The sequence below is a fragment of the Coregonus lavaretus genome (genome assembly GCF_964263955.1).
Source record: "Coregonus lavaretus genome assembly, chromosome: 37".
NCBI lineage: Eukaryota > Metazoa > Chordata > Actinopteri > Salmoniformes > Salmonidae > Coregonus > Coregonus lavaretus.
This window is the reverse complement of record NC_140024.1, coordinates 26,541,436-26,568,752: the sequence shown is the minus strand read 5'-3', so window position 1 is coordinate 26,568,752 and position 27,317 is coordinate 26,541,436. Positions and strand designations below refer to the sequence as shown.

Sequence of the window (27,317 nt, the reverse complement as noted above, 5' to 3'; positions counted from 1 at the left end):
GGTATGAGCTTTTGCAGGTGAACCATGGTGTTGTGCCGAACCATCCACGTTATTTTGGCTAAAGCACCAAGAGTGTTGAGAACGTCCGGTCTGTTTCAAGAAATGAGCCAAAGCAATTGAGAAGGATCTTTGCCATTTTCGTGGCACTGACTCCTTATATGGGAAAGGAATTTAGTTTTGAAGCATGAGTGAACAGTTTTAGGAGAGATATGAGCTTTTGCAAGTGAGCTATAGTGTTGTGCTGAACTGTAAGACTGTTTTGCCAAATGATCTTAGAGTTTTGAGAATGTAATTTCTGTTTCAAGAAATGAGCCAAACCAATGGAGAAAAACTGTAATGTAAAATGGGTAGACCGTGACTGGCCTCACACTCCAGTACAGTAGGTGGCAGTGTATGCACCTTAAAAGTTGGATGCGGTCCGCCAACCCAATCCCGAAGAAGAATAAGTATTTCCGGGACCGTCAGAACATTGCCTGTCGTGGTCTAGAAAATAAACGACGGGTTTGTTTTGCTATCTAAAAGTTGATTACATTTTTCTTCATATATTGATATTGTTGATCGGGCAGTCATGTCTGGACGGGACGCCCTCAACATGAAGCAACCGCCGATCCAGTCCACGGCTGGCGCTGTGCCGATTCGAAATGAGAAAGGTGAGTTTTCCTGTAGCTAACTCAAGCTATCCTGCACCAGCTGGTAGCCGATTTCATTATGGTAGCAATAGCTAGCCATCCAAGTACAACACTTTTTTGTAACTTAGGTAGTTAATATTACATATCACTATATAATTGCTTGCAGCATACCTTAATAGTGTGTATGGACAAACTTTTTGTCTGCCTCTAGATATCAAAATAACACAACATTCCATGCCCGGCCTTATCCATGTTTCAGTCCATGCGCCACCAGCTAAACCAAAACTACAGTATATACAACTTAACTTCACCACATGTAACATAGTAAATAGAGCCATCTATGATAATGGAAAGTTCATGTTAACTAAGTGTGCTCCCCAACTTTCCCTCCCAGGTGAGATTTCGATGGAGAAGGTGAAGGTGAAGCGCTATGTGTCGGGTAAACGTCCCGACTATGCTCCCATGGACTCCTCTGACGAGGAGGAGGAGGACTTCCAGTTTATAAAAAAGGCAAAGGATGCCGAGCCTGAGATGGAGATGGAGGAAGAGGTGGTGTCTGACCCACGTCTCAAACGTCTGCTAAACCGCGTCTCTGAGGATGTGGAGGAGAGGTGAAGATACTTCTCATCGGTTCATCTTGTAAATCAGTGGCATCCTGTGTTGGTTGTGATGGCTCCCAGTCCCAACTTCATTGAGCTGTACTGAGCTGAACTTTATTTGTCAGTGGACACCCATAGTTGGGTGAGGGGTTGTTAAAAAAAATCTCTGCACATATTGTGGGTTTTCAGGATTTTGAATACTATGAATGATTGATTTATTTTTCTTGGGCTTTGATCTCTAAACCATTTAGTCCTAACTATTAGCCCTACTGGATGTTGAGCGCTGTGAAGATTGTAAATGTTTCTTTCTCTCTCTCTCAGGTTGGCGAGACACAGACAGATCGCAGAACCGGAGGTGGTTGCAGAGAGCAGTGAGGACTCCGACGAGGGAACCTGGCACCCGGAGAGAGCAGCCGAAGAGAGCAGTGACGAAGAGGAGGAGGAAGAGGAAGAAGTGGACGATGAGGTGAGTGGCACAAGGATTTTCTTGGAAAGCTGGATCAGGTCCCCCTCTTATTCATTAAGATTTAAAAGACCAAACTGATCTTGGAACATCTCTCCTACTCTGAGATGCTTTGGGAATATGGTCCCAGGTGTTTAATATGGATTGTTATGAAAGATACCCTGTATGTAACACATTGACTTTGTTTTATGTCTGCAGGAAATCGAGAGGCGGCGAGCGATGATGCGCCAGCGAGCGCAGGAGCGGAAGAACGAGGACATGCCAGAGATCATGGAGGTGGAGGAAGAAGGGAATTCGGGCGCGGAGAAGGAGGAGTCGGAGTCAGAGTATGAGGAGTACACGGACAGTGAAGATGAGGCAGAGCCGCGGCTAAAACCAGTGTTCATCCGCAAGTAAGGAGTCCTGCCATCCAAGATCACTCCCGAACCATTATCAGGACTTAATATAATTTATTTTATAGAATGTAATAACTTTATTTTTCTAAATGAAACTATGGTCGTGGCCTTGGGATTAGACAATACAAAACAGCCAAATGTATACATGACTGATGCAAATACATTAGGCTCTATACGAGAAACACCATTTTCATTTACAAGCCAGTACAAAACTTATCAGCTCTTATGCTGTTTTATACTGCATGCATCAGTTTGTGTATACATGCTGTCCTGTTATCATATGAACTGAGTATGTTCACGGAACAAATTGATTGTGTTGCAGCGTTTGTGTGCTGAGTGAAAGAAGTCGATTTTGGTGTGTGTCTCTCCTCAGGAAGGACCGAGTGACAGTGGCGGAGCGCGAGGCGGAAGAGCTCAAACAGCGGGAGCTGGAGGCGGAGGCCAAGAAGCAGGTGGAGGACCGTCGGCGCTACACCCTGAAGATCGTGGAGGAGGAGGCCAAGAAGGAGTTTGAGGAGAACCGCCGCACTCTGGCCGCTCTCGACACCCTGGACACAGACGGGGAGAACGAGGAGGAGGAGTACGAGGCGTGGAAGGTCCGGGAGCTCAAACGCATCAAGAGGGACCGGGAGGCCCGTGAAGCGTGAGTACAGTCAGACTTAAATATGAACCATGGTGGTGTTCACTAGGCACAAAATGAAAATAGATCTGAAACGGGCAAGTACTATCTTAACTTGTCCAATAAGAAACACTCGTTTTCATTTTTTTGTTGCGCAAAGTTTTGAAACGTTTTGCTACAGTGTGCCCTAAAGTGCCCCATGGTGGTGGTACATTAATTGTGCAGCATGTTTTAAGCCATTCAAAGCAATTTACAGGCAAGTGCATAAGAGAGGAACATATTCAGACAGTCTTGGATGACAATGGAAGTAGACAAAAATGCTTCTCAATTATTAAAACCAACACGCTTCTGCATGTTGCCTTCATCAGAAATACTTCACATTACTATTGAAAGCTGGTGTTGTTCCCTCGCAGTCAAAAAGACTTGCATCTTTGTATTATAGTATTTGATTATTGTATGTATGATCTGTACACTATTAGTGTTTGAACCATGTTAATAATTACTGGTCCAGAGTTAATTATATTGATACAGGCCTTTGCTGTCCATGTAACCTACTTGCCTTGTGTCTGATTTTCCAGAATGGAGAAAGAGAAGTCTGAGATTGAGAGGTTCCACAGCCTCACCGAGGAGGAGCGCAGGGCCGAGCTGCGTAACAACGGCAAACAGATCACAAACAAGGCCTCAAAGGGCAAATACAAGTTCCTCCAGAAGTACTACCACAGAGGAGCCTTCTTCATGGTGAGTTTGCTGTAGACACTGGGGTTCAGAGAACGCAATACAGTGCATTCTTATAAGAAACACACCACCCTCAGATTATATGTTGCTGATGAGTGATTGTTATAATTGTAGGAGAAAGTGTAAGTATAGGAGTGAACTGTCCCACGTTTGTTAACCACTACAAGTGTTAGATTGTTGTATGAGTGATTCTTATAAGCAGTGTGTGGACTGTTGTAGAATATTCAGGGATGTGATTCCTGCTTTTCTGCCATTATCCTCCATTCATATAATTGAAACTTGGTAAAGATGTATTATTTTTTCCGAATAGCTTGTCTTGGCTTTGATATTGGCTAAATGCTGAATGTGATCTGTTTCCAGGACGAAGAGGAGAATGTGTTCAAGAGAGACTTCAGCGCCCCTACTCTGGAGGACCACTTCAACAAAACCATCCTCCCCAAAGTCATGCAGGTCAGCTGGACTTCTTTCAATCATCACGTTGCATACATAGTACTTTTGTAACACATGTATCCCCTATGTTTATGTATTATAAATGTACACTATTGATGTAAACAGAAAATTCAGACTGTTTTTGAACCCAGTGTATTGGCAACCCCTGTGCACCAATTTCTTTCATTTATAGTGGCTATACAGAATGTTTGCTTCTGGAGCTGCTCTTGAGACAAACGATCTAAATGGACAGATAGTATCCAGAAACTACCTCAAACTATGGATGCGTGTGGTTTCATGACATAAGAAATTATACAATTGTATATGAACCATACAGCCAACAATCAATCCGAAATGTGACGTCAACAATTAGTGCATCTTTAACAACCCCCTCATTTAATTCCAGGTCAAGAACTTTGGTCGCTCCGGACGCACTAAGTACACCCACCTGGTGGACCAGGACACCACATCGTTCGACTCAGCCTGGGCTCAGGAGAGTGCTCAGAACAGCAAGTTCTTCAAGCAGAAGGCTGCAGGAGTGAGAGACGTGTTTGACCGGCCAACAGTGCAAAAGAGGAAGACCTGAATCCGAGTTGGGGTGGGAGACTTCAGTATTTCTCCTGCATTTTCAGACTTTTCAACGAGCTTGGGGTGAAACGTTTCAGAATGTTGCAGATGGAAATGTACTAGACTTCACTGAAGTATGTTCTATGGCCATACATTTACCTGCAATATCCTGAATGCGCCAACCACTTGAGCAAGGCCCTGGGTTTAGGGCTATGCCCTGATAATGTGTGGATGCTTCATGGTGGCATATTTATGTAATTTTGTAAATTTTCAAAGTTGTGTAGCTATTTTGTTTTCAGTTTTAGATCTTCCCTGATTTTGTTTTATCCCCATTGATCTGACAAGTCATTTTCTTCTAACTTGGATATACAGCGTAAGTGATTAAAACACATTGCATTTTCATCCATTGGTTTTATTTCATTCCACATTTATTATAAATCAAAAACGTAAACAAGACTAATCAATTTTAAGTATTGTTGAAGAATATACAAAGAAATGCAATGTTTTATTTCAGTTGACAATGTCTGATTTGAGCCATGGAATGGAGTCAATGAATACGGTCAGGCTAGGAAGCAGTCCAGTGTCCAATGCTGCTGCATAAAGCTGCTCTGGGGTCAGTTAGTTTGACAGGTCAATCAGAGCCTCTACCACGTTCCCCATGTGTTCTCTCAGACTGCGCTCGGCCACTCCTCGGGAAATCTCCATCTCGCCCATCTGTGGATAGACAGTTGAGGGGTGGGATATCAGAATGGGTAGTTGTATTGATGGGAGAAAAAGCTTCACAGACATTCATACAATCTATGAATGTATCTCTGAAGTATAGGTTTTTATTAACACCCCATAATAGAACTAGAGTTTAAGGACTAATTTGATGAAATGCTTTTGTGATGCAAAAGACCATTTAACTTTAGATGAGGGTTGTGACTGACACATTTAAACAAGAAAATTATCTGGGGGGATACTTACAATGAGTTCTACGTCCTCTTTCTTTATAGTGACTTTAGCCAGTTCCTTTTCTCTGAAATCATAACCCCAGACAAGCCATTAGTGTACTCAATTGACAGATCAGTGGTTGTTGAATGAAAATCTGACAAAGGAACAGTGACTCACCTATCCTGTTTGGCTTTCTGTTCTCTTGATCTCCTGTCTCCAATCACTGACATAGCCTGAAACAGGACATACAGACATTATCAGATCGTCAAAGGGATCATATTATTATGACAGTACTGACGAGTCAGTAACTAGTACTCCAAAAACAGGTTGGAAGAGTATCAATTCTGCACAGCATAAAAACATAGAAGTAGCCATAGGCTAACGTTCGCTGAATATACAGAAGCCCTACCCTGTCATGGGAAGTACAGCGCCTGTTCTGTTCTGGGGTAACTTGGTTGAACAGCACGTGCTAACGTGAAATTACGCGTTTGTGAGTTGATTACGGTAACACTTTCACAACAACATGGTTTGGGCAAAGATTGTTGCCATTCTTCACTGTACGCAGTTAGGCCTGTTGTTAGCATAAGCTAGCTAGCAAACCAACATACCTCGCTATCATACTACTGTAATGTGGGCACCCATCGTCGCCCCGCGTGCTTGGCCCAGCCTCACCGTTTCAAGATCGGAGCTTGAGATTTCCTTCTCCTCGGCATAATCGGTGACTCTCTCCAAATCAGCGGCCCCGCTATCATGTTTCCGAGGCTTTTCTGCTGGTTTTCCAGTGCAGTTCTCCTCAGCTTCCAGGTCCAAATCCACATCTCCCTCTGCCGCCATATTTGCTCCTGTAGATCCGGAACGAAAATAAAGTGAGTATCAGTTTACAGAACTATCGGAAGGCAAATTAAGAAGCACCAATGTCACATGGTTTCCGGTGTAATTTAGCAAAGCGGTCCATGTTGTACGGGTTCCTTGGGACTTCCAGATTAATATTAAATATGACCTATAATTAATTACAATATGTTCCTTCCAAACAACTGTAAAGTATGTTAAAAAGCATATTTTCTGTGTTGGAATGGTGTGGGCGTACCCCAAAAACAGAATGGTATGGGGATATACCGGTAATTAAAAATATTCATTACCCAACTCGGATTCATCATCTATTGAGGAAATAGCAAGCATTTTTTGAAGTGGTCTGTTTGAGATACAAGTTTGAGGTAGGTTTTTTAAAGTGTTTGTTCTCCAATTTATGCTTTGGCCACAAATATGAGTATAGGATGAGTCAACAACATTATTTGGGTATGAGATAACAGAATATTAACTTTTAAAAGTGAGATTTTCACAGGACAGTTACTTTAAGATCAAGTTCAATCCCTTAAAAAAAAAAGTGATATCCAACTTCCAAGTGTCACTTGGCCAAATGGGACATGATATTCTGACTGGATAGGTTGATGTGTAGACTGCATGAGGATGGATTAAAGGGAACTCCACACATCTAGGCCTATTTCTGTCTCGCATAAGAGGTTTACAGTACTTTAATACTCGGAGTGCCAACAACCTGGTCAACCTCCTCTCCTACATTTCTCACTCAGTCCCCCCACAACAGTTTTCCCGCCTCCTGTACACTACACTACACTAACCAATCCATCCAATTTATTTTAATCAGCTTAAGCCTAAAGAGTAGAGAAACCTTCCCTGATCACTTCTGAAGCCAACATCGCTTTGACTGTCTCTCCCTCTTAGGGTGTTTGCTCAGAACTCAGAATGAAGCATTGAGGGAGTGAGCTTGGGCTTTTGCAAGTGGTGGGACTCTGGTATTGGGGTCAATTCCATTTCAATTCAGTCAATGTAGTTAAAATGTATTTCCTGAATTTATTTCATTTAAATGGAATTGAACCCAACTCTGGTCGGACTGCCTTCAAAATGGATTCAATTCAATAACAAAGAATATGAATTTATGAATTCTATAGTTTTTATGGATCGCATTCCCAGCCCTCCCTGAGAAACAGTGAATGGTGTTGCAGACATTACCATCTTGGTAAACAAAATGGAATGAATAGAATGTCTTATTGTGTCACCCCCCCTTCCCTTCCCCTGCCTGGTGGAATTTGTCTCACTGACTGCCTTCCTTCTCACCCAATTTAGCTCCTGGCTGTGTTCAGTAGTTCATCAACACCTCACTATGATCCACTTCTTGATCTATAATAGTTGCTGTTGTCCTATACATGTACAGTTACAGTATGCTATGGATTGATTGACAAACAGACTGAACAACCCGCCGATACCAGCAGGCAGGCAGACAGACAGACAGGCAGGTAGACAGACAGGTAGACAGACAGGCAGACAGACATCAATCAGACAGACATAGAAACAGGACATTGTGATCATATTGATATGATTCTTTAGAGTGAAATGGCCCATTTTTCTGTTATATAATTCATGTCACATAGGCCTATATTGTATATTATTTTGATAAAAAGTATCATTGAAAAAATCCTCAGTTCATTGAGCTGCTAGTTTGAACTTTAAACTCATGGGTTGCAGGCCACATTGAAAAGGCAATCAAATACTGTTTTTAATCCCCCAACCTGTGAAGTAGAAATATGATGTTTCATCCTTTCAGAAATGTTTGGGATTGTGGTGTAGATTATGTGTGGGAAATTTGCTGTAATCTGCAGCTTCTGTGTAATCCAGAGAGCGTAAATTGGAAAATTGACTGTTACGCACACTCAATCAGTTATGTCACTGTTGATGAATGGATAAATTGTGTTGCCATGGGTTGACATGGGAATCCTCTAACTGACATGTGAGGCTTGCCTCTCTCTGGGTCATCGTCTTAGTTCTGTGTCTCATCACACTCAATGGACAGTAAGAATACAATGTTTATAAATGCTTACACTTCAAACATATCTCTAAAATAACTGGGCTCTAAAGAATATTAAGACACTTTTTTTTTTTACACAAAAAAAAACTACAGTCAACTGTGTTTTTTGGAAAGCATGTGCTTGGACTCGATCCAACCATTCTTCCAAAAGGCCTATAGATTGAATGCTTTCACTCAAGCGTTGTTTTGGCTCCTCTAATTTGCTTTTGTCTGCTCGCTTTGGCAGTGTCTCCTCTCCCACGAGGAAACAGCAATTATCTGTCAGAGAAAAGGCCCCCAGGAATGCTGGGTAGTGGCGAGGGCGACGGTGGTGGGCCTCCCTGACCGACCCTCGAGAGTAAAACCCGGGACGTACTCATTATGCACCAAATGGAAAGAAACGGATTGAAACAGGGAGGGACAACTGTTTTTTCCGTTGTATATTTTTTGAAAAAGTGTTGCTACGATGTGTGCTAATGAATACAATACTGTTTATCTGAAGGGACTAATTGGTTCTTGTAAATTCACGGTGGAGTGATTTAGCCAACAGCAGATTAAAGATCTTCAAACCAGATTAAAGTTCTTAGTGATTCTTCTCTGCTGCGATGACATCAGTTAATGTTGATTCTTGGAGAATAGTATTTGTTCATTGTCACTGTAAGGAATGAATTGGTAGTCAGTATTGTGTTTTTTAGGGCAATGATTGCGAGTGTTGATGGTTTTGTGATCTCAGACAGGAGCTATGATTGCGTGACAACCAACTGGGATGAAGGAAAACAGATAGTACCACTGTCACAACTGAAGAAGGAAAACAGATAGTACCACTGTCACGTCTGAAGAAGGAAAACAGATAGTACCACTGTCACGTCTGAAGAAGGAAAACAGATAGTACCACTGTCACGTCTGAAGAAGGAAAACAGATAGTACCACTGTCACGTCTGAAGAAGGAAAACAGATAGTACCACTGTCACGTCTGAAGAAGGAAAACAGATAGTACCACTGTCACAACTGAAGAAGGAAAACAGATAGTACCACTGTCACGTCTGAAGAAGGAAAACAGATAGTACCACTGTCACGTCTGAAGAAGGAAAACAGATAGTACCACTGTCACGTCTGAAGAAGGAAAACAGATAGTACCACTGTCACGTCTGAAGAAGGAAAACAGTGTCACATTTGGCAGATTGATTGACATATTTCCATTTGTAGCTTAATGAGAGGAAAATACATGAACATCTCCAGCGCAAGCCTGTACAGTATAGACCTATAACTCAATCTGTATTACATCAATTATCTACTGAGAGACAGCAGTGAGATCTTTCATCCAACTTGTCATCTATCCTCTCTGTCATTAGTGAGACAGGTCCCCAGAAAAAGGACAGGCATTGGCTATTTCTAGCTATTTTTGGCTACAATCCTACAACTGTTGTTATGCTACAGGCTGTGTAGCGCTTGTGCGTCCCCGGCAGACAATCAATGTGAGAGTATTCGGTAACACTTTACTTGACACCTAGCGTCATAATATCACATTATGACATGGTCATAACCATATCATAAAGCTGACATAACCTGTCAGGGCAGCAGGTAGCTTAGTGGTTAAGAGCGTAGTGCCAGTAACCGAAAGGTCGCTGGTTCTAATCCCCAAGCCGACTAAGTGAAAAATCTGTTGATGTGCCCTTGAGCAAGGCACTTAACCCTAATTGCTCCTGTAAGTCGCTCTGGATAAGAGCGTCTGCTAAATGACTAAAATGTAATGACCCATATATTTACACCTGTTGTGACATATATTGGGTTATTTTATGGCTGGTTATGGCACCTGCATAAGTGTCAAAACCCACATTTATTCAAATATGTTTTTTTCTTTGCCAATAAGTTTTCTTTTCGTTTGAAAGTTGTTTTTAAAAATATTTTGTTGTTGTTGTTGTTGAAATTCATTATTTAAAGTCATGTTTTTACACTTTATGACACTGTCAAGAAGCATTATGACCATCCTGTGTCACTTTACTTGGACTAAGAAAATACACTTTATGACACTGTCATGAAGCATTATGACTATACTGTGTCACTTTACTTGGACTAAGAAAATACACTTTATCACACTGTCAAGAAGCATTATGACTATACTGTGTCACTTTACTTGGACTAAGAAAATACACTTTATGACACTGTCATGAAGCATTATGACTATACTGTGTCACTTTACTTGGATTAAGAAAATACACTTTATGACACTGTCAAGAAGCATTATGACCATCCTGTGTCACTTTACTTGGACTAAGAAAATACACTTTATGACACTGTCATGAAGCATTATGACTATACTGTGTCACTTTACTTGGACTAAGAAAATACACTTTATCACACTGTCAAGAAGTATTATGACCATCATAATCATATAAGCTAGATAGGCCTATCACGTACACGCCCTTATGTCATTCATCAGTCAAAAAGAAGGTGTCTTGTCCTGCTCCTGAAATCTGCTCCTGCATTCATCCCAGTCATCAGCAAAAGAGCATTGGGGTAGGCGCATGTCTGACATCAATATGTGTGCAATTACAATGATAATTCAACATGGTCAATTTCAGAAAATGTTATATAACATAGAAAATAATGTTGACAAGTAGGCCATGGTGTAATGGAATGTTTTGCCTTGTGTGGTAGGTTTTGTGGGTTTTGACATTCTTATGTAGGTGTCATAACCAGCCATAAATAACACAATATATGTCACAACAGGTCTAAATATATGTGTCATGACAGAGTTATTACCATATTGTAACAGGTTATGACACGTTACAGTATGTCAGCTGTTATGACATATTATGACATGGTTATGTCCATGTCATAACGTGTTATGACGCTAGGTGTCAAGTAAAGTGTTACCGAGTATTCATTCAGACGGTTTGTATCCCCCCACAAGCCTCTTATCCCAGTCAGAGAGGGTCGCGTCAGACAGCTCTCTAGGCCTCTTACTGTGCTCAGTTCATTCACTTGTACCAAGGATTAGAGTTGTGGAAGACAGAGAAAGTAGGTATTATAGTTGCTGCTATTCTGAGAGCAGATAGTGGAATATGGACATTGTGTCAATATTTCCTATGTCTAAAACGAGTTTGTCATTGATAATCAACACAGCTTTACAGTGCATGCAGGGAGAACCAGTGCATCAGGGAGTGTGCAGTTAGATAACATAGGCCATTCTTAAATCAATCCCTAGACTAGGGCTGCAAAAGTCCATTCATAAGTGTATATAACCCATCAAACATAAGTGCTTAAAATTGTTGTTTTGAGTTGCTGACAGTTCTTCATAGGCTGCAGGTGGCTAAAAACTGTGTTGTGGTAGAATTTGTTTTGTTTACTTGGTCTGTCACAAGAATATTTGACAGGCCTAGATTGGTCACACAACCCCAAAAGGTTTGGGAACCACAGATGAGTTAGGCCTATGCTGTTATAGAGTACTAGCCCCAGTAGGAACTGTTCTGCAGCCGAACGATGATAACCCAGTCTGGGTTATGGAGTTAGGCTGCGGCGGGGTCGGGGAGAGAGAGAGCGTGACTGATGAAGGTCACCCTAACTGAGACTGAGAGGACTGTACAACTCCCCTGGATTATCCTGGCACAGCGCCCTGCACACTGACCCAAATCTATTCTGACTCCCTCTCTCCCTGTGTACTCCCTCCCTGTGTAAACAACATGTGTGGACTACTGTACTCCAGATAAGAATGTGGGCGCAGTGCTTCTCTCGTCTTGAGAAAGGCCACTAGGATGAAATATCGAGCAAGTCCACCTTTGTAAACATGGATTACAAACATACAGATCACAAGCATTTTTTTATAGGCTACTGTACTCTTCTGCCATGGGTAGGGCCCCCACCCTGACACTCAGCCACAGTCTATGCCAGTTTAAAACAGAATCTCTTTCATAAACTCAGAGGAGGTTAAGTGAGAGTCTCTCTTGTGGAGAAGAGTTGAACAGAGTTTACTGTACAGTGCATTCGGAAAGTATTCAGACCCCTTGACTTTTTCCACATTTTGTTACGTTACAGCCTTATTCTAAAATTGATTATCATTATCATCATTCTACACACAATACTCCATAATGACAAAGTAAAAACAGGTTTTTAGATAAAAAATAAATAAAATAAAAAATAACTTCTGAAATATCACATTTACATAAGTATTCAGACCTTTTACTCAGTACTTTGTTGAAGCACCTTTGGCAGCGATTACAGCCTCAAGTCTTCTTGAGTATGACGCTACAAGCTTGGCACACCTGTGTTTGGGGAGTTTCTCACAGTCTTCTCTGCAGATCCTCTCAAGCTCTGTCAGGTTGGACGGGGAGTGTCGCTGCACAGTTATTTTCAGGTCTTTCCAGAGATGTTCAAGTCCGGGCTCTGGCTGGGCAACTGAAGGACATTCAGAGACTTGTCCCGAAGCCACTCCTGCGTTGTCTTGGCTGTGTGCTTAGTGTCGTTGTCCTGTTGGAAGGTGAACATTCGCCCCAGTCTGAGGTCCTGAGCGCTCTGGAGCAGGTTTTCATCAAGGATCTCTCTGTACTTTGCTCCGTTCATCTTTCCCTCGATCCTGACTAGTCTCCCAGTCCCTGCCGCTGAAAAACATCCTCACAGCATGATGCTGCCACCACCATGCTTCACCGTAGGTATGGTGCCAGGTTTCCTCCAGACGTGACGCTTGGCATTCAGGCCAAAGAGTACACTCATTTGAACCAGATTTCAACAACAAATCAACAACAGGATTTCAAGGGTTGGTTAATTTCAAGTACAGTAGAATTTCACGTTTGTTGAGAACTCAACTAAATATCAACCAAATATGGACAAATGGATTTTGCGTTCCGTCAGGATTTTGACTGGAGAGAGACCTGGCCTGTGCCCACTCCTCTTGTACTGTGTGTTTCTGGGCCGGAGAGCGTAATGATGATAGGATTATGGATGTGGCCTCTTTCTATGATGGACAAGCAGGGAGTATCACAGAGTTTAGCCAGGAGGTACCGTGCGGCGGTGGGCGGCGCTGTGTAGGAAAGCAGAAGGTATCTGATAGCGTCCTTAAATGTTTAAAAATCAACAGTAATTTGCGGGTAATTCCACTCTTGTGGGTAAGTAACCCGATTAACAGTGTGGCCCAAGCCTATTGTGACCATGGGGCTGCTCTGTCCTGTGTGTGTGTGTGTGTGTGTGTGTGTGTGTGTGTGGCCTGGAGGCTGTCTCTGGAGCAGTGGAGCGAGGGCCCTGGGGGAAGGGAGGGACAGATGGGACTAACACATTGGCCCCCACCTTCCACACTCTCTCTCTCTCTCTCTCTCTCTCTCTCTCTCTCTCTCTCTCTCTCTCTCTCTCTCTCTCTCTCTCTCTCTCTCTCTCTCTCTCTCTCTCTCTCTCTCTGCCTAATCTGCCAGGGTAAAGCAGAGCAGGGGGAGGAGGGGTTGAGGGCTGTTGGGAATTCATCGCCACCACCTCTCTCTCCAACTCTTCTGGCAGCGCCCGACACAGAAGCAAAGGGAGAGCACACAGGACATGAGCAAAATAGATACCCGGACACTTTCTATCCCCCCGAAGTTGGATTGAGGTCGATGCTGAGATTTTGAGATTTAGCAAGGTTGGTTGGATGTGTCTTTGTGTTACATGTGATCCAGGATATAGGAGAGAAGAACTCAGGAAGAACTACCCTGCCGAAACACGTCAGATAAAAAATAAATATTGTTTCTATTGAACATGCCATACAAATAAAGGCATTTTAATTAATTATATGAAGAGTGCCTTGGTCCTCCTTTCTTTTTGATACCCTGTTGACCCGTTGGAAGTAGGATTGCACAACCACAAGTAGCGCTTTTGTTTTGTAACGCCGGTACTTCTTTTGGGAAAACAATTTGTACTTTTTCACATTGAAATGTGTTTTAGATGCTAGAGGATCTTTTTGCGGGGACTTTTAGGATGTCGTCCTCAAAGGGTCTGTGATCGAACACCCAAAGCTGTCCGTTTTGGAGGGTTCTGACCGGATGACAGCCCAGGAGATGCACCAGAGTGGCATCTACAGCTACTTCCTCAACATGTTTGCCTACCAGGTGAGACAGAGTCCTGAATGACAGAGGGAACATATAAGAGGAATTATGGAGACAGGTTACACATGAATGAGAATGTGTTTGTGTGTCACGTTAACAAGTTTGGATTGCTGTCTGTTTAGTAAGACATTGAGTCCCATATTTTCATGATGCGTTTGCTAGTAGCTGTTGTGTTAAAACATTGCTATATTAGTTGTGTTTAAACATAGATATATTAGTTGTTGTGTTTAAACATAGCTATATTAGATGTTGTGTTTAAACATAGCTATATTAGTTGTTGTGTTAAAACATAACTATATTAGTTGTTGTGTTTAAACATAGCTATATTAGTTGTTGTGTTAAAACATTGCTATATTAGTTGTGTTTAAACATAGATATATTAGTTGTTGTGTTTAAACATAGCTATATTAGTTGTTGTGTTAAAACATAACTATATTAGTTGTTGTGTTTAAACATAGATATATTAGTTGTTGTGTTTAAACATAGCTATATTAGATGTTGTGTTTAAACAAAGCTATATTAGATGTTGTGTTTAAACATAACTATATTAGTTGTTGTGTTAAAACATAACTATATTAGTTGTTGTGTTAAAACATAGCTATATTAGTTGTTGTGTTTAAACATAGATATATTAGTTGTTGTGTTTAAACATAACTCTTTAACTTTCTCGTGGCTATCGTTTTGTACCTAACTGGCCTGGCCTGTTGTTAATTTGTATCAGATCCAGAACTAGCAGATGCCAGTATCTGTTACAATGCATCAGGTGTACTATGTTGGATAGAGATCAATACACCTGTTGTGCAGTAGTCTATACTGTGTCTCATTGCATTTCCCCCGTTCTCCACCCCTTCCGCTTGACACCTGGAGCTGTGCCATGTATTTATATTAGGTCTATTGGACTCTGAAGTGGTATTGGCAAGATATACATTTGATGCAACAATGCAGGTTAATCTCATATTTAGAAAGACGTGAGTCATTGTCCCACAAATCCAACATGACCTAGCCACTACAAATTACACTGACCTAGCGAACCAGCTTTCTGTTGTAGATTAGAGGGATAGATAGATAGATAGATAGATAGATAGATAGATAGATAGATAGATAGATAGATAGATAGATAGATAGATAGATAGATAGATAGATAGATAGATAGATAGATAGATAGCTTTCATCTACAGTTCTGGATGTTTATCAAAGAAACAGTCTGTGCTTGTGTTTAGACTCTTCTCCCTCATCCCGTAACAACCCCCCCCCCCCCCCCAGTAAAATCCCGGATAACAGCGACTTACCATGGGACAAGCAGTTCTACACAGTGCACTACAATACAATGCTCTTAGTCTATGAATTGGTTTGACTCCAGGCGGATCAGATAATCTGTGTGTTTGGACTACATTCAACCACCTGTAACACGCAACAACCACCTGCCCAAAATCCTCATATCAAGGGGAAGCTCCTCTGGGAATAGTTCATTGAGTTAATTCACTGTTTAAAAAGGTATCCCCTCCTATAAACAAATATTACTTGGTTATTGAGAGCGTCATGTTTTCTCTGTGGTATTACAGTGAATTAGATTTAGGTGAATTTGTAGGCAGGTATGTGCACCTTCGGTGAGTTGTGGAAAGAATTTCCTCTTGAGGGATGATCAATGTCATTCATTCATGCATTTATTTGCTCACTCACTCACTCACTCACTCACTCACTCACTCACTCACTCACTCACTCACTCACTCACTCACTCATCACCTCTCTCTTCCTTCAGTTATGCAGCTTTCTGTCTAGCACTAAGGCTATGTTCAGTTGACTTCTGATGCACAGAAAACATGTTGACTCCACTCCATCCTAAAATATGCTAAACACCCCTCTCCTTTCCCTCAATCAAATATGTTGACGTTGGAGTGTTGGAGTGGTTGATGATGACCAAGGTTTTGATCGCAATTGGTTATGTGCAGTATAAACTTTTTATTGTTGAATTTACACATCTCCTCACAGATATTGAACATCTCTCTTCTCCTCTTATAGATATATTGAGCATCTCTCTCTTCACCTCCTCCCAGTTACAGCTCTCATATATACAGTGAGGGAAAAAAGTATTTGATCCCCTGCTGATTTTGTACGTTTGCTCACTGACAAAGACATGATCAGTCTATAATTTTAATGGTAGGTTTATTTTAACAGTGAGAGACAGAATAACAACAAAAAAATCCAGAAAAACGCATGTCAAAAATGTTATAAATTGATTTGCATTTTAATGAGGGAAATAAGTATTTGACCCCTCTGCAAAACATGACTTAGTACTTGGTGGCAAAACCCTTGTTGGCAATCACAGAGGTCAGACGTTTCTTGTAGTTGGCCACCAGGTTTGCACACATCTCAGGAGGGATTTTGTCCCACTCCTCTTTGCAGATCTTCTCCAAGTCATTAAGGTTTCGAGGCTGACGTTTGGCAACTCGAATCTTCAGCTCCCTCCACAGATTTTCTATATGATTAAGGTCTGGAGACTGGCTAGGCCACTCCAGGACCTTAATGTGCTTCTTCTTGAGCCACTCCTTTGTTGCCTTGGCCGTGTGTTTTGGGTCATTGTCATGCTGGAATACCCATCCACGACCCATTTTCAATGCCCTGACTGAGGGAAGGAGGTTCTCACCCAAGATGTGACGGTACATGGCCCCGTCCATCGTCCCTTTGATGCGGTGAAGTTGTCCTGTCCCCTTAGCAGAAAAACACCCCCAAAGCATAATGTTTCCACCTCCATGTTTGACGGTGGGGATGGTGTTCTTGGGGTCATAGGCAGCATTCCTCCTCCTCCAAACACGGCGAGTTGAGTTGATGCCAAAGGGCTCGATTCCTCTGAATCATTAAGATGTTCATTGGCAAACTTCAGACGGGCCTGTATATGTGCTTTCTTGAGCAGGGGGACCTTGCGGGCGCTGCAGGATTTCAGTCCTTCACGGCGTAGTGTGTTACCAATTGTTTTCTTGGTGACTATGGTCCCAGCTGCCTTGAGATCATTGACAAGATCCTCCCGTGTAGTTCTGGGCTGATTCCTCACCGTTCTCATGATCATTGCAACTCCACGAGGTGAGATCTTGCATGGAGCCCCAGGCCGAGGGAGATTGACCGTTTTTTTGTGTTTCTTCCATTTGCGAATAATCGCACCAACTGTTGTCACCTTCTGACCAAGCTGCTTGGCGATGGTCTTGTAGCCCATTCCAGCCTTGTGTAGGTCTACAATCTTGTCCCTGACATCCTTGGAGAGCTCTTTGGTCTTGGCCATGGTGGAGAGTTTGGAATCTGATTGATTGATTGCTTCTGTGGACAGGTGTCTTTTATACAGGTAACAAGCTGAGATTAGGAGCACTCCCTTTAAGAGTGTGCTCCTAATCTCAGCTCGTTACCTGTATAAAAGACACCTGGGAGCCAGAAATCTTTCTGATTGAGAGGGGGTCAAATACTTATTTCCCTCATTAAAATGCAAATCAATTTATAACATTTTTGACATGCGTTTTTCTGGATTTTCTTGTTGTTATTCTGTCTCTCACTGTTCAAATGAACCTACCATAAAAATTATAGACTGATAATTTCTTTGTCAGTGGGCAAACGTACAAAATCAGCAGGGGATCAAATACTTTTTTCCCTCACTGTACAGTGCATTCGGAAAGTGTTCAGACCCCTTGACTTTTTTCACATTTTGTTACATTACAGCTTGATTCTAAAATGGATTAAATTGTTTTCCCCCCTCATCAATCTACACACAATACCCAATACAGACAAAGCAAAAACAGTTTATTTTTTATTTTAGCAAATGTATTACAGATATAAAATGGAAATATGAGCTTTACATAAGTATTCAGACCCTTTACTGAGTACTTTGTTGAAGCACCTTTGGCAGCGATTACAGCCTCGAGTCTTCTTGGGTATGACGCTACAATTTATTTTATTTTATTTTATTTTCATTTCACCTTTATTTAACCAAGTAAGCCAGTTGAGAACAAGTTCTCATTTACAACTGCGAAAGCAAAGCAGTGCGATAAAAACAACAACACAGAGTTACATATGGGGTAAAACAAAACATAAAGTCAAAAATACCACAGAAAATATATATACAGTGTGTGCAAATGTAGCAAGTTATGGAGGTAAAGCAATAAATAGGCCATAGTGCAAAATAATTACAATTAGTATTAACACTGGAATGATAGATGTGCAAGAGATGATGTGCAAATAGAGATACTGGGGTTCAAATGAGCAAAATAAATAACAATATGGGGATGAGGTAGTTGGGTGGGCTAATTTCAGATTGGCTGTGTACAGGTGCTGTGATCGGTAAGGTGCTCTGACAACTGATGCTTAAAGTTAGTGAGGGAGGTAAGAGTCTCCAGCTTCAGAGATTTTTTGCAATTCGTTCCAGTCATTGGCAGCAGAGAACTGGAAGGAATGGCGGCCAAAGGAGGTGTTGGCTTTGGGGATGACCAGTGAGATATACCTGCTGGAGCGCATACTACGGGTGGGTGTTGCTATGGTGACCAATGAGCTAAGATAAGGCGGGGATTTGCTTAGCAGTGATTTATAGATTGCCTGGAGCCAGTGGGTTTGGCGACGAATATGTAGTGAGGACCAGCCAACAAGAGCGTACAGGTCACAGTGGTGGGTAGTATATGGGGCATTGGTGACAAAACAGATGGCACTGTGATAGACTACATCCAATTTGCTGAGTAGAGTGTTGGAGGCTATTTTGTAAATGACATCGCCGAAGTCAAGGATCGGTAGGATAGCCAGTTTTACGAGGGCATGTTTGGCAGCATGAGTGAAGGAGGCTTTGTTGCGAAATAGACAAGCTTGGCACACCTGTATTTGGGGAGTTTCTCCCATTCTTCTCTGCAGATCCTCTCAAGCTCTGTCAGGTTGGATGGGGAGTGTCGCTGCACAGCTATTTTCAGGTCTCTCCAAAGATGTTAGATCGGATTCAAGTCAGGGCTCTGGCTGGGCCACTCAAGTACATTCAGAGACTTGTTCCGAAGCCACTCCTGCATTGTCTTGGCTGTGTGCATAGGGTCATTGTCCTGATGGAAGGTGAACCTTCGCCCCAGTCTGAGGTCCTGAGCACTCTGGAGCAGGTTTTCATCAAGGATCTCTCTGTACTTTGCTACATTCATCTTTTCCTCGATCCTGACTAGTCTCCCAGTCCCTGCCGCTGAAAAACATCCCCACAGCATGATGCTGCCACCACCATGCTTCACCGCAGGGATGGTGCCAGGTTTCCTCCAGACATGACGCTTGGCATTCAGGCTAAAGAGTTCAATCTTGGTTTCATCAGACCAGAGAATCTTGTTTCTCAAGGTCTGAGAGTCCTTTAGGTGCCTTTTGGTAAACTCGAAGTGGGCTGTCATGTGCCTTTTACTGAGGAGTGGCTTCCGTCTGGTCACTCTACCATAAAGGCCTGATTGGTGGACTGCTGCAGAGATGGTTGTCCTTCTGGAAGGTTCTCCCATCTCCACAGAGGAACTCCGAAGCTCTGTCAGAGTGACCATTGGGTACTTGGTCACCTCCATGACCAAGGCCCTTCTTCCCTGAAATCTCAGTTTGGCCAGGCAGCCAGCTCTAGGAATAGTCTTTGTGGTTCCAAACTTCTTCCATTTAAGAATGATGGAGGCCACTGTGTTCTTGGGGCCTTCAATGCTGCAGAAATGTTTTGGTACCTTTCCCCAGATCTGTGCCTCGACACAATCCTGTCTCGTAGCTCTACGGACAATTCATTCGACCTCATGGCTTGGTTTTTGCTCTGACATGCACTGTCAACTGTGGGACCTTATATAGACAGGTGTGTGTGTTTCCAAATCATGTCCAATTAATTGAATTTACCACAGGTGGACTCCAATCAAGTTGTAGAAACAACTCAAGGATGATCAATGGAAACAGGATGCACCTGAGCTCAATTTCGAGTCTCATAGCAAAGGGTATGAATACTTATGTAAATAAGGTATTTCTATTTTTTATTTGTAATAAATTAGCAAACATTTCTAAAAACCTGTTTTCACTTTGTCGTTATGGGGTATTGTGTTTAGATTGATGAGGGATATTTTGGGGGGAGCAATTTTAGAATAAGGCTGTAACATAACAAAATGTGGAAAATGTCAAGGGGTCTGAATACTTTCCAAATGCACTGTATATCATTTATATTGAAAATCCCTCTCTCCTCCTCCCTCAGATATATTGAGCATCTCTCTCCTCATCTCCTAGGATAGTACTGTATCGCTCCAGGGTGAAGTTTCAACTAGGAACAGATCTAAGATTCGCATCCCCAATCCTAACCTTAAAGGAAAACTCCGCCTAAAACTCTTTTTTGGTGTTTGTTTCATTGGTCCGTTGTTGATATAGTCCCAAGGTGTTTTGCATGTCAGATATCAAGTTTTCCAGACATAACTTTCAAAAGTATGAAAATGTATGCACTCACTTAGTATGAAAATGTATGCACTCACTAACTGTAAGTCGCTCTGGATAAGAGCGTCTGCTAAATGACTAAAATGTAAATGTAAAAAATATATTAAGCATAGTTACTGTATTGTTGAGCTGACTCCTCACCTCTTCCTCTCTCCAGATAGATGTCTTCCTCTCTCCAGATAGATTTCTTCCTCTCTCCAGATAGATTTCTTCCTCTCTCCAGATAGATTTCTTCCTCTCTCCAGATAGATGTCTTCCTCTCTCCAGATAGATTTCTTCCTCTCTCCAGATAGGTTTCTTCCTCTCTCCAGATAGATTTCTTCCTCTCTCCAGATAGATTTCTTCCTCTCTCCAGATAGATTTCTTCCTCTCTCCAGATAGGTTTCTTCCTCTCTCCAGATAGATTTCTTCCTCTCTCCAGATAGATTTCTTCCTATCTCCAGATAGATTTCTTCCTCTCTCCAGATAGATTTCTTCCTCTCTCCAGATAGATTTCTTCCTCTCTCCAGATAGGTTTCTTCCTCTCTCCAGATAGGTTTCTTCCTCTCTCCAGATAGATTTCTTCCTCTCTCCAGATAGGTTTCTTCCTCTCTCCAGATAGGTTTCTTCCTCTCTCCAGATAGATTTCTTCCTCTCTCCAGATAGGTTTCTTCCTCTCTCCAGATAGGTTTCTTCCTCTCTCCAGATAGGTTTCTTCCTCTCTCCAGATAGATTTCTTCCTCTCTCCAGATAGATTTCTTCCTCTCTCCAGATAGGTTCATCAATATATACAATAAATAAATTCTATACAGTGTCTATGCAGCAGCAACCTGACTTCTCTCAGATGTATTGATCCCTCCCTCCCTCCCTCCCTCCCTCCCTCCCTCCCTCCCTCCCTCCCTCCCTCCCTCCCTCCCTCCCTTCTCTCCTCTCCTCTCCTCTCCCATCCCCTCTCTCCTCTGCTCTCCCCCCTCTCTTCTCTCCCCTCCCCTCTCTCCTCTCCTCTGCTCTCCCCCTCTCATCTTCTCTCCTCTCAGATTGTAACATATCTCTCTCCTCTCCCCAGATATGTTGCTGCTGTGGCCCGGCCCCGTGCTCGCTGTGCTGCTCCTTCTGCCCCCCGGTGAAGTCGTCGTCCAGCACGAGGATCATGTACACCCTCTTCCACATCATGGCCTGTGCCGTTTCCTGCCTCATGCTCTCACGCACCGTCTCCGAGGCCGTCCGGGAGAATGTGAGTGTCTGATGTCATGTCCTCCTCTGGGGATCAACAAAGTTCTGTCAATGTCTGAGCACTTTCCATTGAGGTGCTATAAAGTGTTCCTGTCCTGATTCAATTACATTAGTACATTAGTAATCTCTTGTGGTCAGACTACTTAATATGCAATATTTGAGTTCTGGGTTAACCGAGATTAGTACATTACTACTGTAGCGAACGCCGACAAGTGTGCACCTTGCGAGTCTCTAACTAAGTGAAATGTCCTGTTAATTAGTGCAGGGCTCTCCAACCCTGTTCCTGGAGCGCTACCGTCCTGTAGGTTTTTTGTGCCAATCCTAATCTAGCGCACCTGATTCTATTTAATTAGCTGGTTGATAAACTGAATCAGGTTAGTTACAACTGGGGTTGGAGCGAAAACCTACAGGAGGGTAACTCTCCAGGAACAGGATTGGAGAGCCCTGAATTAGTGCATTAGAACAGCAACACCTTGCAGGTCTCGAACCCTGGTCTTGCCAGCCCATAGGCAAACTTGCTAACCGCTACACAACCAATAGGATGAGATAGTAAGGAAAGGGTCCTTACACTATCTATTGCATTTGGGAGAATATATCCCCACGCTTCACTATACCAAGTCCCTCTCCAATGGCCTCATGTGTCCAATCCCACGTCTCATGTGTGCCATCCCACGTCTCATGTGTCCCATCCCACGTCTCATGTGTGCCATCCCACGTCTCATGTGTGCCATCCCATGTCTCATGTGTGCCATCCCATGTCTCATGTGTGCCATCCCATGTCTCATGTGTGCCATCCCACATCTCATGTGTGCCATCCCACGTCTCATGTGTGCCATCCCACGTCTCATGTGTGCCATCCCACGTCTCATGTGTGCCATCCCACGTCTCATGTGTGCCATCCCACGTCTCATGTGTGCCATCCCACGTCTCATGTGTGCCATCCCACGTCTCATGTAACCATCCCAGGCCCAGACTGATTTCTTGAATGTGTAGAAGTGAAACATTTACTAGTGAAACAGAACATGGATTCCGTTTGGATACCAGGCAAGGGTAGGATGTAGTAGGCTAAGTATGTTTCTCTGGGTAGTGTTGGTCCCATCCACACACAAAAAGAGTCAGTAAGAAGTAGGGTTGCAAAGGGAGGGTATATTACTGGAGACTTTCAAAGTTTACCAGTAAACTAGCAGAATTTTGGTATCTTTCAAGGATTTTATGTAATCTATCACAAGACATCTAGTGGCCCTCTGTGTGGCCTTATCACATAACAGTTATGAAATAATTAAATAAGATCATTTTCAAATAAAAAATAGAACGACAAAAGTGTAAAACATGATCCTAAATATAAACCATCGACTTAGTGAATGCCATTGGCATTTCATATGAGGGTTTCAGCATGAAATATTGTTTTTACACACTTGTATTTATTTTTCTCTGTTAGTATGTATTTGCTGTCAATGTTTTGGCGTCAAACTTGTGGCAGTTGTGAAAAAACAGTTGGAAGAGGTGCAGAGTTAATTGCAAATAATGCCATTGTTGGCTTTTTCAATTAATTAGGTAATTTTCTCTTGAACCATATGGTCTATCCACTGGAAGCTCATGAACAATATGGACACAGACATAAAAATGGATACTATATATGAATACATTTTGTAAAAGTTATTCAAGTATAAATTACCAAAGTTACAATAGATTGCCATAGTTTTTCTGTTAATTACCAAAATTACTGAAGATTCCGGTACATTTGGTAAATTACCGGTAGCTTTGCAACCATAGTAACAAGTCATTTCTACCCTGACTGTAATGTTGGCTTCACAGTTGTCTATTGTGAAGTTTTCTGCTACCCACATCAAATAGAGGGAGTACAGTTCAAGTTAAACAACTCTAACCACCATCACCAACCCTTACATTTCATGTTTCAAAATACAATTCTTCAAATCAGTAGCCTGGTCCCAGATCAGTCAGGAGTTAACAAGACAGCACAAACAGCTCTGGGATCAGGTATAACAAATGAGTACAAAGCAACAGTACCATCAGATTTCATCGCCTGCCTATTCTGGGAGTGAAGTGCAGTCCCAGTGTGCAGTGTTCTGTATTATAACAGTGGGAGTGAAGTGCAGTCCCAGTGTGCAGTGTTCTGTATTATAACAGTGGGAGTGAAGTGCAGTCCCAGTGTGCAGTGTTCTGTATTATAACAGTGGGAGTGAATAGGCTGGGTTTAGGCCAGCGCTGTGCAGACCTGGGTTCAAACACTATTCAAAATCATTTCAAATACTTAAGCTGGGCTCCACGGAATAGTCACAAAAGTGCAAACCCCACCCGTCTGGCACTCCAGGCAGGCTATGGCAAACACTAAAAATATTTTAATGATTTAAAGTAACTGTCTGTCTGACACTTCCTCTCTCCCAGGACGAGTACCAAATGACTCCCTATCCCCTATACAGTGCACTACTTTTGACCAGGGCCCATAGTAGTGCACAATGTAGGAAATAGAGTGCCATTTGGGATGCATCCCTACTCTCTCCCTGTCACTCTTTGTAGTGGAAATTCACTCATAATATGTGCCAATGAGAATACTGGTTCTGTTTGTTGTGTCACGTCACATTCAATAACTGTCTGGTTAATCCCTGTGCTAAGGATATACGCAGTAGGCTACAGGATCATCTCAGTTCACTGTTTTCCTCCCAAAGACAGTCAGAGAAAGGCCTGGAGGCTTCCACCTGCTAACCTCTAGGCTACATGTAAACATACTGTATACTGTACATGCATGGACACACACACACTTAAACAGAAAGATACATACACACACACACAAACTGAGACAGACAGACACACACACATGGGCACACGCACACACACAGGCAACGCACACAGGCACGCAAACACACACACACACACACACACTCCATAACAGAGGACTGTGTGTGTGGGTTTCAGGTGCCTTTCTTCAACATGGTGTGTGACCAGGCCCATGGCGGAGGGCACTGTGAGATGCTGGTTGGCTACTCAGCGGTCTACAGGGTCTGCTTCGGTACCGCCTGCTTCTACCTGATGATGGCGCTGTTCCTCATCGACGTCAAGTCCAGCCAGGACTTCAGAGCGCTCATCCACAATGGGTCAGCAGTAGCCCTGAAGGTCCATTTATATTGGGGAGACGCAGGAGAACTACCATCGCGTATATGTGAATTAAAGTTTGCGGGCCACTTGTACTACCCCTTTAAGGTGTTTTGTGCTAATACATCGTGTACTACAGTACTAACGTCATTATCAAAATGTCTATTTGAGGCAACGTGTGCCTTCTCCTCGCCTGTCTGACCAATGCACCAGTGTTCTATTTAAACCAGCTTGTGATACTGTCCATTGCTGTGCTGTTGATTAGAGCAGTGACGCGCTCTAGGTGTGGGGGTCGGGGATGGGAGGGTTAGGCTTTGGGAGACGCATGGCCTCTTGCTGGCCCTCTGCGGCATATCTCCCATAAGGCTCTTATTAATGAGAAGCCAGACAGTCGGCCACAGGGCCCTGGAACTCCTGGGCACTTCTCAGTACGCACTAGGGGCAGAATCCTAACTTGAGATCAGTGTGAGTCACTCAGACTTTTTTCTCTTACATTAAGCATTTCAAAATGTTACATCCCATATGCAAGAATAATTGTCATGACATAATTTGTTTACGAAGGTACTCCACCTCCCATTCTACCCACTCTCAACATTCAAGCACATTTTGTTCCTCAGACTTTTGACATAAATTATCTGTCACGTTTTGACCTGTGCAGGTTTGAAATACTATAATTGATCAAGGCTATACAAGGTGATTACAGGTTCACTTTCCTTAGACCTACCTACTCAGCTATTTCTCCATTCACTTCCCTTGTGTCATGCAGCTTCTTAACTAAGATGCTCTTCATCTGCACATCCTCTGTATATATGGCAGTATATATTGTAGTTGTCCCTAGGTGGTTTCAAACAAACATATAAAAAACATCTTATTATGCGTACAAACATATAACTGGTCCTCTCTGGTCCTAATGCAGATTCTGGTTTCTGAAGTTCATCACCCTGCTTGGGATGTGTACTGCTGCATTCTTCATCCCTACTGAGTCGTTCCTGCATGGTGAGCAGCCTGGACACACACAATCAAGATCCCCCCTTAGAATACTTTACTAAACTCTGAACACATAGGATCGCCCTATCTGCAAAGCAATAGGTGCAGGTCTATTTTACTACCGATAGGGGGCACTGTATACATAATCATCAACTCACTAGATTCGCCCTGCAGTCAATCCACCATACATTTCTCTGTGGTTGGATAGTGTTGTTTTGGCAGCAGTAAATCTCATTGTGACACAGTAACTGGTTTCAGATCCTACATGTTTTATGGCTGTTCCTCTGCCTCTGAAACTCCTGTGCTATAAATTAATTATCTGATAGATAGAGGACTACAGTATGTTATGCTTGATGAGAAAATATGTTTTGCGACATACACATATGAAGATACTCTCACACACATATATATCATTTTAAAAAGTATACATACATTTGGACTACACACACATTCAGAATGGGCCTGCATCAAGTGAGTTAGACAGCAGACAGAGAGGATGATGGTTAATTAAGTTTTCTTGAACCTGTTTCTCTCGGTCTCTGTCTGTCTGTTTTTCTCTCTCTCTCCTTCCCCTGCTCCCTCTCTCTGTCTCTCTCTCTCTCAGCCTGGCACTACGTAGGCGTGGTGGGAGGATTTTCCTTCATCCTCATCCAACTCAGCCTCATCACAGCGTTCGCCCACACCTGGAACAAGAACTGGTGAGAGGGGAAGGAGAGAAGGGAGGGGGGGGGGTCTTGGGGGGTTGAGTGTGGTGTGTTGGGGGTGAGAGGTGATATGAAGTTTGGGCAGTTGTCAGTTGAAGCGGAGGGTGTGAGAGAGGATGCTAGTGTCCTTGTTCTGGAGAAGGACAGGCCTTGTCCTCCAACCATAGAAGGGCAAGTGCAGTTTGACTGGACGTTACCTTGTACTGATCTGTTTCAGCTAGGAGCTGCAGTTTGACTGGACTGGGGGTTACATGTACTAATCTTTTTCTGCTAGGAGCTGCTCTTCCCATCTGCAGCGGGCTAGGGTTTCCATTTCTGTTACTCATGATTGCAACTCAGTTCAACTCAATGCAATACAACTTTAAGGGGCAGTCCAGAAGGCATGGTCTGGGCACAAGAGTGCAGCACAATTACATATCCTTTACTTCTTATACATCACAGGTGGCTACTGGCACCTTAATTGGGGAGGACGGGCTCAAAGTAATGGCTGGAATGGAATGAATTCAATGTATCAAACACATGGTTTCCATGTGTTTGATACCACTCCATTCACTCCATTCCAGCCATTGTTATG

At 42.8% G+C, this 27,317-nt stretch overlaps 3 protein-coding genes across 3 annotated transcripts in view; 2 read left to right on the top strand and 1 right to left on the bottom strand.

Annotated features, from left to right (window-relative positions):
• Positions 1 to 409: 409 nt before the first annotated feature.
• Positions 410 to 4,838, top strand: mfap1 (microfibril associated protein 1). Its single transcript, XM_084154459.1, has 8 exons — positions 410 to 650; positions 1,024 to 1,240; positions 1,550 to 1,694; positions 1,890 to 2,083; positions 2,460 to 2,729; positions 3,284 to 3,443; positions 3,801 to 3,890; positions 4,276 to 4,838. Exons 1-8 carry the CDS (start codon positions 569 to 571, stop codon positions 4,453 to 4,455), a joined length of 1,338 nt encoding a protein of 445 aa, XP_084010585.1. The 5' UTR covers positions 410 to 568; the 3' UTR covers positions 4,456 to 4,838.
• Positions 4,839 to 4,907: 69 nt separating this feature from the next.
• Positions 4,908 to 6,225, bottom strand: hypk (huntingtin interacting protein K). Its single transcript, XM_084154460.1, has 4 exons — positions 6,042 to 6,225; positions 5,547 to 5,602; positions 5,403 to 5,454; positions 4,908 to 5,150 (listed from the first exon to the last, which is right to left on the bottom strand). The coding sequence occupies exons 1-4, from the start codon at positions 6,201 to 6,203 to the stop codon at positions 5,055 to 5,057; spliced, it is 366 nt and encodes a 121-aa protein (XP_084010586.1). The 5' UTR covers positions 6,204 to 6,225; the 3' UTR covers positions 4,908 to 5,054.
• Positions 6,226 to 14,231: 8,006 nt separating this feature from the next.
• The window catches only part of serinc4 (serine incorporator 4), a gene marked incomplete at both ends in the record, with an annotated part of 18,151 nt that continues 5,065 nt past the window's right edge, over positions 14,232 to 27,317 (top strand). Inside the window, 5 exons of the mRNA XM_084154110.1 lie at positions 14,232 to 14,297; positions 21,775 to 21,942; positions 24,876 to 25,054; positions 25,969 to 26,048; positions 26,644 to 26,737. Of these exons, the coding sequence (XP_084010236.1) occupies positions 14,232 to 14,297; positions 21,775 to 21,942; positions 24,876 to 25,054; positions 25,969 to 26,048; positions 26,644 to 26,737 (587 nt within the window). The remainder of the gene's footprint in view (positions 14,298 to 21,774; positions 21,943 to 24,875; positions 25,055 to 25,968; positions 26,049 to 26,643; positions 26,738 to 27,317) is intronic.

Excerpts from the sequence above, each read along its gene's own strand:
- mfap1 (XM_084154459.1), top strand. The coding sequence starts at position 569 with ATGTCTGGACGGGACGCCCTCAACATGAAGCAACCGCCGATCCAGTCC. Across the intron at positions 1,241-1,549 it reads TCTGAGGATGTGGAGGAGAG|GTTGGCGAGACACAGACAGA; the intron begins GTGAAGATACTT and ends TCTCTCTCTCAG. Across the intron at positions 3,891-4,275 it reads TCCTCCCCAAAGTCATGCAG|GTCAAGAACTTTGGTCGCTC; the intron begins GTCAGCTGGACT and ends ATTTAATTCCAG.
- hypk (XM_084154460.1), bottom strand. The coding sequence starts at position 6,203 with ATGGCGGCAGAGGGAGATGTGGATTTGGACCTGGAAGCTGAGGAGAAC. Across the intron at positions 5,603-6,041 it reads CAAGCTCCGATCTTGAAACG|GCTATGTCAGTGATTGGAGA; the intron begins GTGAGGCTGGGC and ends GTCCTGTTTCAG. Across the intron at positions 5,151-5,402 it reads AAGAGGACGTAGAACTCATT|ATGGGCGAGATGGAGATTTC; the intron begins GTAAGTATCCCC and ends GTCTATCCACAG.